At 48.0% G+C, this 20,513-nt stretch overlaps 1 protein-coding gene across 2 annotated transcripts in view; it reads right to left on the bottom strand.

Annotated features, from left to right (window-relative positions):
- TENM4 (teneurin transmembrane protein 4) overlaps nucleotides 1-20,513 on the bottom strand; it is an 813,415-nt gene that overhangs the window by 234,675 nt on the left and 558,227 nt on the right. For both annotated transcript variants that reach the window (XM_066249328.1, XM_066249320.1), the window contains 3 exons: nucleotides 19,316-19,574; nucleotides 8,302-8,400; nucleotides 6,835-7,070 (listed from right to left, as the gene is read on the bottom strand). In XM_066249328.1, the coding sequence (XP_066105425.1) occupies nucleotides 6,835-7,070; nucleotides 8,302-8,400; nucleotides 19,316-19,574 (594 nt within the window). The remainder of the gene's footprint in view (nucleotides 1-6,834; nucleotides 7,071-8,301; nucleotides 8,401-19,315; nucleotides 19,575-20,513) is intronic.

Below are 20,513 nucleotides of genomic sequence, written 5' to 3'. Positions count from 1 at the left end.
ATCCACTCTTACTATCTTCATTTCCCAGATGTGTAAACTGAGGCTGAGGGAGGTTACCTCAACTTGCCTAAGGTCACAGAGCTTGTAAGCAGCTGAGTCTAATCTCAGAACCCAGGCTCTCAACCACGAGGCCACTTTAAGTTTCCTCTCCAGTAAAGTGGGCTGATTATTCCGGTCACGCCCATTATGAGAACCATGGAGAAAGTGGAAACTGAAGTTCAGAGAAGTAATGTGCTCAAATTTACAGTCAGCGAGTGATAGAGCCAGGGCCTGAAGTGTGTCCTTTTGATTATAGTCTGTTCAAGCCCAGAATCTACAGCGTAGCGGCTAAAAGAATGGCTTTTGAAATCCTTCTGTCGTTTATTGGTATGGTGGTCCTGGCAAGTTGTTAACTTCTGTGAAGCCAGCATCCACAGCCACCATCACAGCCGCCTGGCCCATGCAGGTTCGCATTGGATTCGGACAGTCGGTAATGAAACAATGGAGCCAAGAACTGGTGGGCCATCATCTTAAATCCTAGCTTGTACCCGGCGGGCAAGTAAAAACACACACTGGGTTCCAAAACCCACTCATTCAGTGCTCACAAAGCTACTGACTTATCTGAGTTTCCTAGAATCAAAGGTTTCTAGCTCACCAGAGTTATTTACCTCTGTTCCCCATCTCCTTCCTTCTTCCTGCACAAACTCTGCACTAACTGGCTTCTCACTCAGCACTCCACCATCTTGGCTGCTTCTCCTGGCTTCCTCCACATGGCCTTTCTCTGCTCTCCTTTCTAATGCTAATCTCAGGAAGAGAGAGAGAGAGAGAGAGAGAGCAAGTTCCAGGTCTGCCTCACTTTATAGTACAGAAATCAAAACCTTAGCCCTGGCCGGTTGGCTCAGTGGTAGAGCGTCGGCCTGGCGTGCAGAAGTCCTGGGTTCGATTCCCGGCCAGGGCACACAGGAGAAGCGCCTATCTGCTTCTCCACCCCTCCCCCTCTCCTTTCTCTCTGTCTCTCTCTTCCCCTCCCGCAGCGAGGCTCCATTGGAGCAAAGATGGCCCGGGCGCTGGGGATGGCTCCTTGGCCTCTGCCCCAGGCGCTATAGTGGCTCTGGTTGTGACAGAGCAATGCCCCGGAGGGGCAGAGCATCGCCCCCTGGTGGGCAGAGCGTCGCCCCCTGGTGGCCGTGCCGGGTGGATCCCGGTCGGGCGCATGTGGGAGTCTGTCTGACTGTCTCTCCCCGTTTCCAGCTTCAGAAAAATACCCAAAAAAAAAAAAAAAAAAAAAAGAAATCAAAACCTTTAATCCAATATACAAAATAGGGAAGTCTCTAATACAAGGGTCCCCAAACTTTTTACACAGGGGGCCAGTTCACTGTCCCTCAGACTGTTGGAGGGCCGGACTATAAAAAAAAAACTATGAACAAATCCCTATGCACATACACATATCTTATTTTAAAGTAAAAAACAAAACAGGAACAAATACAATATTTAAAATAAAGAACAAGTAAATTTAAATCAACAAACTGACCAGTATTTCAATGGGAACTATGCTCCTCTCACTGACCACCAATGAAAGAGGTGCCCCTTCCGGAAGTGCTGTGAGGGCTGGATAAATGGCCTCAGGGGGCCGCATGTGGCCCGCAGGCCATAGTTTGGGGACCTCTGCTCTAATACAAAGTCACTTATCTGGGGCATGATGGGATTGCACCACCCCACATCAAAAAGGGTGGAAAAGGCTTAGTCCTAAAACCAAGCCCCAGGCTACAAGAATCCTGCCTGCCCACAGCCTGCCCCCAACACACATTAATATCCTTGGGCGATGGGGTTCCATGGGGCAGCGCCATCTTTAACAAAGTGAGCATAATATATTTTATCTGCCCAACAACTTCTCTGAGCTTTAGCTTCCTCTTCTGGAAAATAGAGAAATAATACCTGTGTCACAGAATTCTTATGAGTGTTCAGAGAGATGATATATGTAATGGGTTTGGTCCAATGCTAGGCACATAATAAAAATTCAAAATAATAAATTAAGATAGCATAAAGCTTAAGATTGTGAGTTCAAAACAGGAAATATTTTAAAAGCATTAGCTCAAGAGCCTTAGTTCCTAAAGCTGATTGGATTACAGTCCTGTCATTTACCACATGACAGTAGGGGAGTTATTTAAGCTCACTGGGTCTCCATGTCCTCATCTGTAAATTGGGAATAGTAACTCCTAGAGCTGATGGAAAATTTCAATGAGAAAACACAAGCAAAGTGCTTAGAACAGAGAAGGGCACATGGGTAGCACATAATCAAAGCTAACTGCTCTTCTTAATAATAAAAAATGATCCCTGCTATTTTTACTACTCTATACCACATTGCCTGTTTGTTTTTTTTAAACAAATTATGTAAAATAAAGCGTTATTGCCACGACTGCACAAGCTTCATGGTTTGACTTATGACTAATGCTCCCTGGATATCATTCTCTCTCCATCTTCTCCTGTAAACAGATTTCTTTTCCTTAGAAAAGAAGAGGCAAAGTATTGAAAGGGAGACTAAACAGTACATGGACACCTTCGTTGAGGGAATGGTGCTCACCGTCAGTGGCTGCTTCTCTGAATGGCGTCCTTTAGACAGAGAAACACGCACATCTTCTCCCTGAAGAGGTCCCCCAGGCTCTGGAGGGTCCTGATTCTCCCCAGGCCAGATCAGCCAGCTGGCAAGGTAGGGGAGTGGGCCCCTGGCAAGGCCCCGGGCCCCGTCATCTTTGTGGGTGCTAAGTACTGGCTTCTGCTTCTCTAACTTCCTGGGAGTCTAATTACAAACGTCTCTGCAAATAAAAGGTCATTGTTGACTTGTTTCCCAAGAAACTTCCCCGCTAAGACACTGAAGGTCAAAGGGGCCTGTCAGGTTTCCATCCTGGATATGGCCGCCCTGGGCAGACAGACAGGAAGGTCTTTCCCACCCTGCTTCCTCCTCCCCCTCTGCCGGTGAGGGGGTGCAATTCTTATCTAGAACTTGCTAGGACATAGAAAATAATTACAAATGAAAGGTTATTCATAATTTTTAAATGAGTTAATTAGTAAACCCAGTCAGACTCACTCATTACAGTAATTAATAATTGATTATACTTGAAATTAAACACAATTTTTCATCAAAAATCTAATTAAATATCTGTGCTTTTGCCTGTTGATTAGATTGGTTGGCCTGCTGGAAAAAAGAGTCTTTGTGAAGGATATTTATGCTCAGCTGAGACAATTAATTTGATTTTTAATAATTGATCGTTCCTTACAGGTTAGTCATCGCAGCCTCCGATTGTGGCTAGGCAACAAGCCACCCACCTCCCACCTCCCAGCAGCTGGAGATCAGCCCCAAGGTGGCCCCCAGCCTGGAGCAAAGCTGGGGAACCTTGTACACCCATGATGCATTCGTCTGCATTAGCTCACCCCAGCCTCACAAGCATTTTTCTGGGGTAATGGGTCCTGCCTATTTTCTGGATGAGCATGCGGACATTTCAAGTTTGATTCCCGATCAGGGCACACATGAGAAGTGACCATCTGCTTATCTTTCCTTCCCTCTCCCCCTTCTCTCTCTCTTCCCCTCTTGCAGCCAGTGGTTTGACTGGTTTGAGCATTGGCCCCAGGCACTGAGGATAGCTGGGTTGGTCTGAGTGTCAGCCTCAGGTGCTAAAAATAGCTCAGTAGATTTGAGCATCAGGCCCCAGATAGGGTTGCCAGGTGGATACCTGTCATTCCGGGAGTGTGTGGGAGCCTGTTTCACTATCTTCCCTTCTCTCACTTAAAAAAAAAAAGAAAAGAAAAGAAAGAGAAGCTGCCTAAGGGCAAGAATGTCCAGCTATCAGAGCTGGGAGTGGAGCTCAGGCTGCACTTGTGCTGAGTCTCCTTGTAATGGTGAGAAAACCCCAGCTGTGCCTCTCTGACCTGGTTCTTGGATATGGAATCAAGAGTCCAGTCTTAACCTTTCTACACAGAGTTTTATCAGAAAGATGTATTTATTCCTGTCAAGAATACATTACCATTGGACTGAGCACTCATAATTTGAGATGCAAATTCTAGTAAATTGGCCTCAGATCTACCCATCCTTTCTGCTGACATTGTCCCTGTCTTAGCTGAAGCCCTCAGCTTCTCCTGACTCATTTATTGCAATAGGGCCTGCCCTTCCTTCCTCCACCCTTATTTTTCTAAAACAAAATCTGACTGTCCTGCCACTGCTTAAAATTCTACAATGGTTCCCCACTGCCTGCCCAGTAAGGTCCCCCAGCGTGACCTTCATTATCTGATCAACGTCTCCTGCAGGAACTCCAACACCCCTCAAATGCTTCAAACACAGAAAATGTCTTTGCCATCAATTGTTCTCTTTCAAGTCTGAAATTTCCCTCAGGTTAAAATACCCTCTCTGCATGTCTCTTTATGGCTAACTCTGACATAAAGATTCAGCTAAAATATCACCTTTCCCAGGAAGCCTCCCCAAGTCCTCCTGGAGGTAGGCTAGATATTCCCACAGCCCCTGAGTTGCCTCAATCACTATCAACCTAGCTGTTTCCTTTTCTAAGCTAAGAACACTTCAAGGGTAAGGACCATACCTTCAACCCTAGCACTCAGACTATGCCTTGGCTCAAAGCAGGTACCCTGTATGGTTTGTTGAATGAAAAATAAAAATCACAGAATCACAGAGTCAAAGACTATCAAAGTTGGAAGGAAAAGTAACAACCATCCAGTAAAAACCCTCAGTCAGTTTTTGAATCTGCTCCAGTTGTCATCAAGCTCTATTTGTACTCTTCCTATGACAAGGAGCTCACTACCCCCAATAGTAGTTCCTATCTTTAGATAGCTAATGACTGAATACATATTTTTATTAAATGGGAAAAGAGGAAGCCCATAGGATGGAAACAAGAGAGCTTATTTTCATCATACAAAGATTTATTCTTTCTCCCTGAACGAGGCTGCACAGTATAAACCTTAAGACTTCAATGTAAAACAAGTCTATATGTGGCAAACTACTTGACTTGTTCAGAAGTCTACTCATTGAGGAAACTGACAATGTCAGTCAAAGGTAAGAGTTGTCCTAGTGGTTGGTGAGGACACAGTATTGGTGGGGCCAGGAAGACACTTCCATGCTGGGTGATGGTGCTTGGAACCTCACAGCTCTCACCTGCAACCCATTTAAGACTATCAACCATGTAACCTCTCACACAGCCTGGTTGGGCATTGACCTCTCCCAGCCCGGTTGTTCCCTTTACCCAGTGACCCATAGCAGGGATGGCAAATACCTGGTATGTCTTCACTATATTCTCTACTCCTGTGACCATGACAGATATTATGAATCAATCACAAAGACGCTTTTCCACTGGGTCTGAACATAGCCTCAGGATCCTTCTCAACACAGATTTCTAAGCAGCAATAGCTAATCCATCATACAGAAGAGATGAAACATGCATGCCAACATGTTTCTCTAAGTCATGAAATTCCCTAAGTCAATCTTTACAAGGGGAGAGACCTGGCATACAAAAGGAGGCCTTTTATAGCTCAAGATGTTTAAGGAGACTGCCTTGTTTATAGGACTATCGTCCTCCTGATCGTTATTATGGAATTCAAGAATCTTGAGAGGGAAATGACTTCACAGCTCGTATTAGCCAAATCCCCATCTACCCTCGAACCCCTTCTGCACATCCTGAGCTAGCGGGGCCTGTGATCTATGGGTCATTCCTAGTGACAGCACTTACTACCTCTCCACACAGCCCCTGGTTAACCCCAAGTGCTTCCCCTTGTTACAGAAGCCTTTTTCAAACGGGCGGCACTCTGTCTTCCTCTGGCCAGCTAGTTCATTTCTACACATTGGGCTTCTACTGAACAAATCCCTTTTGCTGACAAAATTATCTCAGAATTCCTTAGCATGGGTTCAAGGCCTTGTTAAACTGGCCTGACCTACCTTAAATCTTGGAATTATCAAATGTGAAGGTTGAAAAAGACACAGGCTGAAGCCAACCCTGTTGGATCTTTTTACTAAGAGACTGATTTACGTAAAGGCAGTAGGCTTTCCACGATGCCCGTGCATCTCTCCAGATTAATATCTTCCCTGGGAGCAGACCAAAGAGAGGGGTCTGGAGCAGGAAGCCAGACTGTGTTGGAAATATATCAAAAGAGCGCATGCTGGGAGGCAGCCTGAGGTAGTAAGGCAATGGGCCAGCAGGAGAGTCTTACATCACAGATGTGCCCTGGGGCCAGGTAGGAGGCCCATCAGTGCTGCTTGGGGTCTCTGCGTGACCCTCAGCCAGTTCTAACGGCTCACTGTTAATCCTGTACCCTGGGAGTTTAATTCTGGGCCACAGTGCCCTCAAACCGCTTTGCCAGATCCTCCCCTTCAGACATGCTTTTCTGGCTTGAGGTCAGGACAGTCTAAACTTTGGGCATTTTCCTCCCATCCAGGGCTCCCCACCTCCTTCCTGCTCTTCACTATAGCTATACGGCACCCACAGGAGAAACCTGCCTGCTGTCCCGGTCTCCACCTTATTTCATTTGTAGTGACACCAGTTTATGACACTTCACAGATCACCACCTTAAACACCAGTCTCAATGAGTGCTGATGCCTAGTGTCAGGTTTCTAACTCATGGAAGAGGAAGTGCTAAGTTCACTTCCTGGGATACGTTCAGAGAGGAAGTGAAGAGGGCCCTGAGGAGCAGACCTTAACATTTTGGGGGTGTAGGCCAGCCCGGAGCACCAGAGCCGCTGGGCCCCCTCGTGTGCTCTGACTGCCATGCTGGCAAGGTGCCTTCTGTGTCCACAGGTGTCTTGGCCACTGCTCTCTGGGCCAATGGGGAGACAAGGGACACTGGGGTGAGGGAGGCACTTACCCACAAAGTACGCCAGCAGGATGACGAGCGTGGCTGAGATGACGATGGCGCTCAGGGCTGCGCACTTCCAGTTACAGTACTTGGAGGGCTTCTTGAGGTTGAAGGCTGGCCGGGCAAAGGTGCTGCGAGGCAGGGGCCGGGGTGGAGGGGAGTACACCGTGCTGGACGTCAGAGGGTACCCTGGCGACGTGGTGCAGAAGAGCGGGGAGGTGCCTCCGGGCTTGAAGAGGAAGTGCCTGGGGAGGAGAGAAGCCAGAGGGCATCAGGGTCTGCCAGCTCCCCGGGGACCCGGATCCACCTGGAGGACAGAGGCAGCAGGAGAAGAGGCATGCAGAGGACCTAGAGAGAGAGTCACCACAGAGAAGACGGAGGGACTGGAAGAAGGAAAATCATGTACCAGACCACAAAACAGAGCACACGAAGACACGCTTCCACGGAACACGGATGGGACAGCCCCTACCCAAGAGGAAAACCACCCAAGCCAAGGCAGACTGTGTTACCTACTCAACAGAAGGCTGGGTGTTGAGATCCTTTTCCTGGGAAGGGATGGGGCTAGAAATGCTGTTTGTTGGGGAATAAACTAATTGTTCTCCAAAATTACTGCAGTAACTTGGAAAGTGTCTAAAATCTTGTTCTGTCCCCTAGAGGTAATGAAATCTATATTTTTTTCTTCTCTCTGCAATACCTATTTTGCTAGTACATCTTGGTGAGAAAATGGAATACCATTCTTTTGAAAGGGGGCTCTGGAAATGTGAGAACCAAGAAACCACCACTAAGTTCTGCTGTTGTCAAGAGTCCCATAGTGGCTGTGACACAGCCAACGGCAGCCAATGCCTTCGAAGCACTCAGCTCAGAAGCCAGCCTGCTGCCTTCCAAGCGCCCGGTAGAAGCTCTGTGGGAGGACAGATGGCCTAGCCACAGTCTCAAGGCAGTGTGGACACGGCCAAAGCACATGGTTGTGGCTAAACTAGGTGCGAGGAACTCCTCCATAGCTTGGCTTTAACCATGGCCGTGAGAGGACTTGTACCCAGCCCAGGCAGCGGGGTGCATTGGTTGCACCGCATCTCCCAAGTCTCAGGGTCAAGGGTAAATAAATCTTTGGGGTAATCTCACACCCCGCTATGCAAGGTGCCTCAGGCTGCAGAATTCATACTCAGGGCCAGAATACAAATAACACAAGGCCTGTGCTGCATAAAATATGCTACTTGAGATGGCTTTCAAAATGGCAGAGGCAGCCAATGAGATGCCGAGAGCTGCATATTAACAAGACTGCTGTTAATATGCTGGGGGACTGGGTATTCCAAGGACAAACTCTTGCAATTTGAACGTGGACTTGGGAATGGGCATGCAACATGGCATCATCACTTCCCCGGGAGATCCCAGGGAAAGGTCTCAGGGTCCGCATGCAAGTGCAGGAGCCGCAGGGAGAGCACACGAGGAGAGTAAGAGCATGGGGATGTCACCTACCCGTCACTGTAAGCCCCATCATGGCGGGAGGCGCTGAGAATGTCCATCTCAATGAGGTTGTCCTGCAATGTCCCTAGGTATGGCTGCTTGCCTAGGTTTCTACGCACACATGGAGACATGAATGAAGCAATGAGTCATGCATCGATGAAGGGGGATAGTAGAGAAACACACACAGCAGCTGTCTGGTGCAGCTGTGCATGAGACCAGCGGGGCAGTTTCCAGGCGATGGGTCTGGGTGCAAGCCACATGTGCAAGGGGTCTGCCTGGCAGAGAGCATCCGGAGGGAGCATTCTCGATACAAACCAGAATACCTGGCCGTTGTGTGAATCCAATCCCAACTCTCGCTGATGAAGACTGCTTCTGTCTCAGGCACTGAGCTAGGCATGTGATATCCATTTATCTCAAATCTCCAAAATAGGCTATGCAAGAAAGGCAGTATTATCCCTATCCTACAGAAGAGGAGACTGAGGAGCGGGGAGGTAACATGACTTGCCAAAGTTACCAGCTAGCAAGGTTCAAGGCAGGGGTTTGAGCTCAGGTTTATCTGGCTGCAAAGCCTGTGCTTTCCCCTCTACTTGGTATCACCTAACTCTGCAGACACAACAGCCACAGACACTCACATGGCCTCTCCAAAGAAAAAAGAAAGACAAGCAGGTTGGGCCATTTTCTTCGATAGCCACGGTTCTCAAACTTGAGCCAATATCAGAAACACCCGGAGAGCTGTGCTTTACTGGGGCCCACCCCCAGAGATTCAGAGACAGTAGGTGGGAGGGGGCCTGAGAATATGCATTTCTTGGAAGCCCCCAAATGGATGCTGACAATAGTCAGAGTGCCATGGTCCTTTAGCAGTGCAGGGACCTCCAGGATGACTGATTGGTGAAGATGGCACCCCACTGAAGACAGAGGAGGGGCTCTTTTGTTCCCCCCAAGTGTACCGAGGACAGCGCAGCGTTCTGTGACTTGACCCATTTCAAACCCGGAAGGTAGACACACTAGCCTGCCCTGGTCTCGACCACGCCTGCCGAGTGGCATCATTCACACTTGAGTGCCCTAGATCCTGTTTACAGACATCGTCAGGATTGCCGCCATCTCATTTGAAAGCCCCAGAGTGAGGCATTTCGAACAAGCCGGTGGTGGCGCCTGCCTGTGGTGTGCACGCGAGGGAAGAAATGAGTCCAGAAAGCTGACTTTTGGGTTCATCCCTGCCAGGGGCCTTCCTTCTAACTTTGACCAGGTCTTGAGAACCAGAAAACCCCAAGTCAAGTCCCTTTTCTGCCACTTTCTTGCTGTGTGACTTTCTGTAAAAATGTCAACTGCTTCTAATTGAGTATGCCCTTCCTCTGTAAGACGGGGATAATGATGACTGAACTTACAAAGTCATTAGAGAACCAAATGAGTAATTGTGAAATAATTTTAAGGGCTGAACCAATATTGTAGAAATATTAAGGTTGACTATAAGAGCTGCTCGCTACCCTACATCTGTCATGTCCGATTCACTGTTCCGGAGCTCTGCAATGATTATCTGATGTAAATCCTATTCCTCACAACAACCCTACAAAGTCAGTACCATCATCTTCAGTTTGTAGGCTGGCAACGCCAGGCTGGGAGAGATGACATTTCTAAGGTCCTATCACAGAGTCAGCAAGCAGCAGAATCGGAATGGAACCTCCATTTGTCTGACCCCAGAGATCAACCTCTTTGCTCATAACCTCGTGGCCCTGCCCAGCCTCTGGCTCTGCCCCCTGGCTGGCTTCACAGACCAGACTGAGCAGGGGCTGTAGGTACGTACTACATGAACACTCCTAGGGACAGTGAGAGCACAAGACAACACTGTCTGGCAGCTGGGGCCACTACTGCCATGGTGGTGAGGACCTCCCCTTCTGGTAAGTCCTGAAGCCTGCCTGGCAGGGTGTTCTAGTGATGTTCAGGGAACCCAGGAGACTAGGAGAATGTGAGGGGTTGGAAGTCAGTCTGCGTGATCTCATGGCACAGTGAGAGGCACACAGTTCCGTGGGGTCAGACAGGTAGATCTCAGCTCCATCCTTCACTGGCGCTCGGGCAGGTGAGTTGATCTCAGATCTCAATGAACAGTAATAAACTGGATAAGCACTCTCCTTACAGAAGCTAAAGTGTCATTTGGATCATGTCACTCTCTGCTCTCAACCCTCTACTGGCTCCACAAGAATAAAACCATAGTCCTCATCAGGACACTGAAGATCTTGCAAGATCTGACTTCATGCCACGTCTCCAACTTTGATTTCTGTGCTACACACACACCAGCCTTCCTGCAGTTACTCCGCAAGCTGAGCCTTTGCTGTCGGCTGCCTGACTTGCCTCCCCCCAGACGTCTGCCTGGATCGTTCCTTCCCCTCTCACCCGGACTATAACAGCTCCACCCTGCTCCTCCCCAGAACCCCTGGCCTCTGGCGCTGCTTCAGCTTCCCTCACGGAACCAGACACACATCATTCATATATTCTTACTCTGTTATTTTTTCCTAACGCAACTTAAGTTCCATGAGGATAGAAATCTTACCTGTCTTGTTCTCGGCCCAAGTGCTCAGAGTCCAGAAGAGCACCTGGAACGTGGCAGTCAGCACTCAATAACTATTTGCTGAAAACTGTGAATGTCAGGGTATAAAAAGGGAAGCCCTTCTGCCACCTTGCAGGCATGCAGTTGGTATGTAATCGAGGGCAGCACAGGTGATGCTGTATTATTATTTTCTCTACTCCCTGCAGTTCAGGGAGGAATGTTCAGTCTTCCTACAGTCCATATGCCAAGTCTCAGCAGGCCCTTATAGCCACAGCCCATGGGACCCGGGGCCCAGTTCCTGCCGCCTCCCTGGGCCTGAGGCTGGCTGCCTGGCACATCCTGGCAAACACCTGGAGTCTGGCCGGCACCACTATGCTAGGACAGTGCTTTCTGTGCGTCAAATCTATACCTTAAAACCCACCGGAAACAAAATAATATATTCAGAGAAAAAAAAAAAGACATAAAGAATAAAGATAAAAATATTAACAGGGGGGATTTTCCAGTGTTTGGATCAAGAGTGATTTTTATTTTTACTTTTATAATTTGCAAAGAAATGGGTATTTAAAAAGAGAGAGAACAGTTATTTGAAAAGTCTGGATCTATCAGGACAGGGTTCAGGCAGTGCGACAGATCGAGGGCTTCCTAGAGCGCTGGAGCACAAGACGGCCGCGCAGGGTCCACACGCATGCCAGTCTGGGGGCCCAGGAGCACCTGCTGGAAAGCTGCCCATTCAGAACGCTACCACTCTTTACCCTTATCCTGTACTTTTAAAACTTAGCCCTGGGCCAAATTATTAGGCCTCATTTGATGGATGATGAAATTGAGGCCCAGAGAGATATATGTCCTGTTCTCATGCACACAGCAAATCAGCTGCAACTAAAACCTGTGTTCCAATATGACTTCTGACTCCCAGTTTAAGGCCCCCACTAAATTTCCTGTCCACCTCCCACTCCCAACACCCTGGGCCTCCCACTCTTCTGGAAAACAAAGGGCAGAAGGATTTCCTGGTAGGGACCCCGAGTTGCTGAGCCCTCCTTGGGCCACAGTCTTGGAGGGTCTCCAGCTCACTGCTGCTGGAAGTCAGGCCTGAATACTGGATTCACTTGATCCTCACACTGGTGAGTGCTGTTACCTCATTCTACAGATATGGAAACCGAGGCCCAGATAGGTTAAGTGACTGTTCAAAATCAGACAACAATGACAACAGTTAGAGAAGGGACTGAAACCCAGATCTCTCTGATCTCAAGCCCCAAGCTGCTTCTCGGGCAGGGCTTACTGAGTACGTGGAGAAGGACCTGCAGCCCAGGGCTGTGCTGCTTTTAACCTTTCCTTAGAGGAGGGAGGCGACACACTCCCCTTTAACCTGAAGGGAGGCCGTGGGCTAGTCCCTAAATTGCCTGAAGGGGGTTTCTAGTTGCATTTCTGTTAACCAGGGCAGGCTGAGCTCACCACCCAGGGGAAGAACAAATTGCTTTTGGAAAGGGACTGGCCAGGAAGTTGCAGTGGACAGTTCTCCGCTACTGCCCTGCTCAACAGCCCACCCCCTCACAATGAGCCTGCTGTCCTGGACTGTGTTTCTGCCCACAGAGCCCTGGGACAGCCACCAGTAGAGCGGGACAGGTTGGGATCACACCACACATTTCTGCAGCTGAGACTCCCCAGGTGTACAGGGTGTCAGAGACTCGGCCAAGACTACACAAAGACATCTGAATAAATGAATGAACAAAGAAACAAGTCATGAAGCAAGTCTTCCAGGCCACAGTGATCCTTTTGAAAGGCCAATCCTGCAACATTACTCCCTTATTTAAAAAGAGGTTGATAACTACTCATCCCGCTTCTACCTTCCTCAGGCTCCATGCCCAGCAGAAAAGTGCAACCTCTTTTTCATGTAACTCGAGGCCCTCCGTTGCTGTCCCTGTTTAACCTCATGTCCACGAGGCCTCCGGTGCTCCTTCATCTCACTCTTAGTCATCTCTTCAAAATACTAAGCTCTCTCTTGGCTCCCTGCCTTTGCACAACTGTCCCTCATCTCAGAATTCCTCCCCCCCTGTAAATTCCTCTGAATGCTAACTTTGAGCACCAGGTGACATTGGACAATGGTCAGGAGCATGCACTCTGGAGCTATCCAGCCTCGTTATGAATCCTGGTCCTGCCACTTACTGGCTGTGCTTCCTTCAGCAAGTTACTTAACTTTTCTGTGCCTCAGATTCTCCATCTCTAAAGTGGATGACAATAAGACTGCCTACCTGTGCAGAAAAGAGTCAAGACAGTGGTCCTGACTGCTATCCTTTCAAAGACCTGCTTATAAGGTTGGCCCTTGGCTGGTATCTAGAAACTTAGGTTTCAGGTAGGTTCCTGCCATTAACTGATAACACTGGCTGATTCACTGTGCCTAAATGAGTTGTACAATCAGTATGACTTCTGCCATGCAGAACACCTGCTTTCCTGCTGGGAGTCTGGAATTTGGGTTCTTGCCAGGCAGAAGGCGCCTATGTGACCAGCCCCAGTAAAAATCCGGGGCACTGAGTCTGTATTCCTCATTTGGAAGCTCATTAGAGCATCCAAAAGGGCTCTGTGAGTGTTCGTTATGATTGTTACTTGATGTCCAAGCAGAGGGAGCTGATCCCACTTTTGACCATGGAGTCCTTCCGGACAGAGCATTATCCCGAATGCCTGTCCCATTCATTCACTTTCGGCTCTGACTCTTTCACTGGACATGAGCTTCTTACATGGTTTATGTGCCTTATGCATGTCTGTGACTAAATCACCAACTGGCAGGGATGACTGTCCATCCCAACTCCTTGCAATGCTCAGGGTTGGCTTGGTCCACCAGAAGTTCTTTTGTGCCATTCGGGGAATCATACCAGGACTGTGTTGAAGACCACGAGGATCTCCTCCCATCCCTGAGGGTGGGCAGAGCTGTTCCTCAAACTGAACATGACCCTAAAGTGGGCCTTCGGCTCCCAAACCAGGCCTGAGGTCTGGCAGCCTCCTGCTCTGGTTTTCCCTTCCCCCAACAGGAGCCTGACGGGTTATTAATCAGATAGTCCCTGGGAAATCAATTAGTGTCTGCTGCTGCAGAGTGTGAAGGAAGTGGGTCAGGGGACAGGGGACCCTGAATGCATGGCTTCCACCAGAATGGACTACAGATGCACCTGCAGGGCTTAGAGACGTCTGACCCCAGCTCTAGGGAGCACTGGTAGGCCCAGCCTCCTCGCTGGGGGCTCAGTTACCCTCAGGGAGTGTCACAGTCAGAGAGCGCAGAGAAAGGAGTGGGTTACCCACATCCTCTCTCTCCTCTGTCCTTCTGCTAGCCTTTGTTTTCCTGCCAGTATAGATCTTAAAATCCCTTCTGGTCATCCAACTGATATTTTCTCAGCTATTTATTTTAGTCTCTCAACAGAGACTCACTTGACCATTAGGAAAAGGCCTGGGACTGTTTCTCTGGTGTCAGGAGGCTCCCTACTCCGGCGGGGCTTGGCGGAGCTGTTTAGGGCAACTACCTCAAATAGACCCTGCTCTCTCGGGCGTCCTGACCTCTGCTCAGACTGTGCCTCTCAGGCCTTCCCCCTCTCCTGCTCCACCTGGGAAGTCCTGCTCACTCTTCAAAACCCAGTCACACAACTCCAGGTCCCCTGGGAAGCCTTCCCTTTGTTCCACTTAAGTCTCAGGTGAGTATATTTATTCATTCCTGTGTTCCATCATTCATGTATTTCACTTATGTATTAATATTTATATTTATCATATCAGGATGCAAGTCCTGTGCTATGTGCTAGAGATCCCAAGGCAATTAAAACATACATTCTCTGCACTTACCTCTATCAGCACCTATCCTACTGCAAAAGTCTGTTCTCTAAAATGTCTCACCTGTTAGGCATACAGTAGGCATTCAGTGAATATTTACTGACTAATAAAGTACTATGTAATAAATAGTTGAGCAGGCCCTGGCCGGTTGGCTCAGTGGTAGAGCATCGGCCTGGCGTGCGGGAGTCCTGAGTTTGATTCCCGGCCAGGGCACACAGGAGAAGCGCCTGTCTGCTTCTCCACCCCTCCCCCTCTCCTTCCTCTCTGTCTCTCTCTTCCCCTCCCACAGCCGGGGCTCCACTGGAGCGGCGTTTGCCTGGGCGCTGAGGATGGCTCTGTAGCCTCTGCCTCAGACGCTAGAATAGCTTTGATTGCGGCAGAGCGATGCTCCAAGATGGGCAGAGCATCGCCCCCTGGTGGGCGTGCCGGGTGGATCCCAGTCGGGCGCATGCGGGAGTCTGTCTGACTGCCTCCCCGTTTCCAACTTCAGAGAAATACAGAAAAGAAAAAAATAGTTGAGCACTTACTGTATGCTAAGACATTTTCAGACATAGGTAACTACCCTTTGTATTTGCTACAAGAGCTTTATGAGGCATGATGGTAGATCGGTGTCTAAAAATTCTCAGGCACATCTCCCTTTGAGGAGTAAGCTCTGTTGTCCCTCCCCTTGAAGTTGGCTGGCCTATGACTACCTTTACCAAGAGAATATGACAGAAGTGACACTATGCCAGTTTCAAACAGGCCAAGCCTTAGAAGGATCAACGACTTCAGTTTCTCAGTGCCATGGAGCCCTGAGCCACTGAGTATGAGGTACAACTCCCTGCTGGGAACACTGTGTGGAGAGGTCCCGAGATTACATCAGAGGGAGAGGGGTCCCACTGAGCTGGCATTCCAGCTGTCTCCCCCAAGGTGTCGTGTCTGGCATGTGAGTGAAGCCATCTTGGATCCCTCAGACTGGCCCGGCCGACTGCTCGGCACCACTGACTGCCCTCAGGTGACACCAGATGATGCAGAAAACTCGCCCAGCGGACCGCTTCCTGAGATCCTGACTCACACTGGGAAGTATAATTAACTGGTGGGTTTTTAAGCCACTAAGTTTTGGACCAGTTTTTTATGTGACAATAGACATTCAGAATAGGAAGCTACTAATATTTTCTTCCTTTTTAAAAGGGAAAAATGGAAGCTTTAGGTTCACAACTAGTGAGCACTGGGGTAGGGTTTGAGTTGAGCTGTGTCTGACCTTAAGCCTGAACTTTGAACAACTTGCTATAGTGAATGAACCATCACTTATGTCCTCACAACATAAGGGCCAAACTCACTTCTCCAAAGTAGAGAAGAGGTATAACCTTCTATTTCCTTTCAACTCCTCTGATGAATAGGGGCTTAATAAATATTTTTTGAGTGACTTTTTTCTTCACAGTGTTGATATGGGAAGTAAATACACGTGGAAAAAAAGCAAATAGCTTTTATAGTATCTCTTCAATGCCAAACACTGTCGTGGGTGCTTCTCACATGATATTCCATTTATTTCCTCTGAACCTGAGAGGCATGCGTTCTTATCCCAATGTACAGGTGAGGAAATCAAGGTTTAGAGATGTTAAAGAACTTGCCCATCTAGTTAAATTTTAAAGCCAAGATAGGGATCCAGGTCCATCTGACTCTAAAGCCCATGTTCTACCTACCTCACCAACCTGGTCAAAATTACTTTTGATTCTATCTGCTAGACTTGACACTGATCTCTCTCTCTCTCTCTCTCTCTCTCTTTTTTTTTTTTTGACACTGATCTCTCTTAAACTACGCCCTGCTGGTTTGTGCCATCAACCAGTGAAAGTCAGTATTAAGATTCAGAATTCTGACTGTGTCTGCCATTATATTAGGCATGTCTCCCAGTTTTAGGCCATCTTTAGAGGTCACAGAAGTCTATCTCAAACATTTCATCTGGGTTTCAAAAATAAGTAGACTGGACTTGGCCAGTTAGCTAAGTTGGTTAGAACTTCGTCTTGATATGCCAAGGTTGCAGGTTTGATCCCTAATCAGGGCACATACAAGAACCAACCAATAAGTGCATAAATAGGTGGAACAATCATCAATGTTTCCCTCTCTCTCTCCCTTCCTTTCTCTCTGTAAAATCAATCAAAAAGAATAAGTAGGATTTTGCTAGACCAAGAAATGAAGAGGAGGGCAACTCTGGCAGAGCACTGTGCAAAGGCACCACAGCGTGAAGGGAATGAGGAACTGGGGGAAAGCTGAGAGACGTATGTGGACACTTACATACACATCGTATGATGAATATGATGTATATAATTATGCTTAGGTATGGATACATATAAAATGGTGTACATGAGTATATGAAAACATGTTAACAGTGGTTATCATTTGGTGGTAGATATGAGTGATTTTCTTTTCTTGCTTATTTCCATTTTCTAACTTGTTTTACAGAACACTTATTACTTGAGTAATAAAAAATAAGGGAAAAAATAAAAGTTCTACATGGTTTGAGCAATGGCTGTGGGAGGACAGAGGGTCAGAAAGGCAGATGAGGATCATCTGTCTGCTAAGGCAGGAGAGATAAGTGGGAACCACCTTCACATCTCAAACTACTCATCAGGAAAACGCCCTTGCTGCTTATCTTCTATCTTCTGTTCCCTTGGAAACCCTAGAACAGGGGTCGGGAACCTATGGCTTGCAAGCCAGATGTAGCTCTTTTGATGGCTGCATCTGGCTCACAGACAAATCTTTAATAAAAAAAAATAATAACGTTAAAAATATAAAACACTCTCATGTATTACAATCAATTCATTTCCTACTGCTCATGTTCATGGTTGCGGGTGGCTGGAGCCAATCACAGCTGTCCTCCGGGACAACACCAAATTTTTTTTGGATAATGCATAACATACACAGGTCATTATATGGCTCTCATGGAATTACATTTTAAAATATGTGGTGTTCATGGCTCTCTCAGCCAAAAAGTTTCCTGACCCCTGCCCTAGAGGATCACCTATTTTCATCCTAACGGGTAAAAATGAACATCGAAGCAAAGGGCGTGGCTACCATGTTCCATGCAGAGAATCAGAACCATCGATTATTCATGGGCTTCTTTCAGCCACGTGCACTCCTTCAGTAAGCACACTGGAAATAATGGAGATCTGATTGAGCTACTCTGGGTGGGATGACATACAATCATCCAGTTCAGTCACTGAGGAGGGCAAAGGAGGCATACAAAGAAAAGTCACACATGATTTTAAAGTATGTCAACAAAAATAATATCAATTAAGAGACTGAAGGTGGGGCAGATTGAGCTTTCTCTCTGAGAAACAGGCTTTTGTAAAAATGATTTTACAGGATTAAAGGGGCACAAAAGGATGTTCATTTTTCCTTCATGGGATCCCACGTGCTCAATGTGCAACCATCAGAGTCATAGACCAGCCAGAGTCAGATGGGCACACTTCCCACATACAGATTAATTTCCCTTCCTGAATGCGGTATGATTTTGTGCCTTCCACAGATAAGGAGCAGGCGTATGAGATAATAACCTCTATGTTTCCCAGTACTTTGAGAACTAGGGTAGAAGATTAAGAGGTTCTAATCATGCCAGTCTGGGATACTTTATCTCCAGTGTAGAGAAAGCAGGGAAAGGCTAGGTCTCCCAAAGTCAACAGTGTTTATCTCAGAGGGGAAGGTGTCTGGGTAAATCTAAGTTTAATTTTTAAATTTTTCTGCATTTTCTCCAGTGAGTTTTTATAACCATAAAAAATTTTTTTTTTCAATTTTGGAAAAATACTGGCTAACCAGAGGGAACGAGGGCAGCTTCAGAACTAAACCTGACTGAAGGGAGCAGGCCACCAGGCTCGAAGGAGGGAGCCGTGGCGGAGACCAGGCCAGGAGACCTGGAGAAAGTGGCGGTAGTGTAGGGAACAGGACTGCACATGGACTCAGAGGACCTGGGTTCAAATCTTCTCTGTACATCAACTGCCTCGGTGGTCTGAGCTAGTCACTGACCCTCTCTGATGCTCATCTTCCGAAACTCAAATGGGATCACGATAATAATACCTCCTTTATAAAAGTTTCGAGGGTTACATCATCTCACAAGCATGGAAGCCCATGTAACCAAAAGCTGATGCATCAATGTTAGGGATCATTAGGACTTGGAGTATAAAGGGGATGGGGCAGCAGGACACAGTCAGGGGCGGGGACAGAACATTCACTGAGTGCCCACCACAGGCCAGGAGGGCCCCATACCGGGCTTAGGGAAGGGAGGAGGCATGGACGGGAGCCTGACCTCTGCCACACACCTGTGCTGGACACCTGCACACCCGTCAGCTGTCAGCTCTCATCTACTTTTACAACCCCCTCTCCAGCAAGCAGTATCTTCATTGTATGAACAAGGAAAGTAGGACACAGGGGGGTTCAGCAACTTGACCAAGGTCATATGTTCAGTAAGTGGCAGGGTAGACCTGGACCTGGGGGCTGTTTGATTCTCAAGTCCACGATCTTTCCGTCCTGCGTCCATCCCATGGCTCTTCTCTCTGGCAGCCAGAGAGCCGCATCCCTAAACTGTGTGCCTGACCCCAGCCTCCTGAGACCCTGGGGGCTCAGCCAGGCCGTCCTCTGTCCTCTGGCCACCACGCCACCCCTCGCGGCCTCAGCCCCGGTTCAGCCCCAGCCATCTGCCGCCCGTACCTGGTCTCCAGGGGGATGTTGCTGTTGAGTAGCCAGTTGTCCTGGGCATGGGCCGGCTCCTGTGCGCTGCCGCCGACAGGGGGCTCTCCAGAAAGCGAGTGGTCCGTAGGGGCTGGGCTGGGGTTGCTCCTCGGAGTGAAGTTGCCCCGGTTCAGGGAGTTGATGGAGGCCGCGTGGTGCTGGTTGGGAGTGTGAGCATGCGAGAGCGGAGGTGGCGGCGTCCGGAGCCGCGAGTGGTTCTGCAGGCCGCCTGGGTGATCTAGGGCACAAACGTGCGCGGTCAGCGGAGAGAACCCAGCTCCGCCGCGGCTGGAGGTCCAAAGGAGGACCGCACAGAAACTGCTGGATGAGAACTGCTAGATGGGAACTGCTGGATGGTCAACAAGCACTGACAAGTCATACATATTAGTAATGTGTTAAATAAATATTCACTCAACGGGTATTTACTGAGCAGACAAAACTCCTGTCCCCATTGAGCTTAAATCCTCGTAAGAGACACACAAAACAAGATTAAAGAAAAGACTAGCTCCCCCTGACACCAGCCTCACACTGTTTCTTTGATACACTTTTGGGGTGGTAGTTTTCAAAGTATGGTCTGGACCCAGCAGCTTCAATATCACCTGAGAATTTGTTAGAAATGAAAATCCTTGGCCCTGGCTGGTTAGCTCAGTCGGTTACAGCAGTGGTCCCCAACTCCTGGGCCGCGGACCGGTACTGGTCCGTGGGCCATTTGGTACTGGTCCGCAGAGAAAGAATAAATAACTTACATTATTTCCGTTTTATTTATATTTGTCTGAATGATGTTTTATTTTTAAAAAATGACCAGATTCCCTCTGTTACATCCGTCTAAGACTTACTCTTAACGCTTGTCTCGTAAGTTCGACAATTATATTTAAAAATACCACAGTTTTAACACCTGTCGCATACTTTTATTTTGTGCATTTATCCATCCCACCCTAAAGGCCAGTCGGTGAAAATATTTTCTGACATTAAACCGGTCCGTGGCCCAAAAAAGGTTGGGGGCCACTGGGTTAGAGCGTCATCCTGAAAAGCCAAGTTCGCAGGTTCCATCCCTGGTCACAGCACATATGGGAGGCAACCAATGAATGCACAATTAAATGCAACAACAAATGAATGTTTCTCTCCCCCCCCTCTCTCTCCATTCCTCTCTATCTCAAATAAATAAATAAATTAAATT

The sequence above is a fragment of the Saccopteryx bilineata genome, chromosome 1 (assembly GCF_036850765.1).
Source record: "Saccopteryx bilineata isolate mSacBil1 chromosome 1, mSacBil1_pri_phased_curated, whole genome shotgun sequence".
Lineage (NCBI taxonomy): Eukaryota > Metazoa > Chordata > Mammalia > Chiroptera > Emballonuridae > Saccopteryx > Saccopteryx bilineata.
Note: the sequence above shows the minus strand (reverse complement) of the source record. Positions and strands in the feature narration are given on the sequence as shown.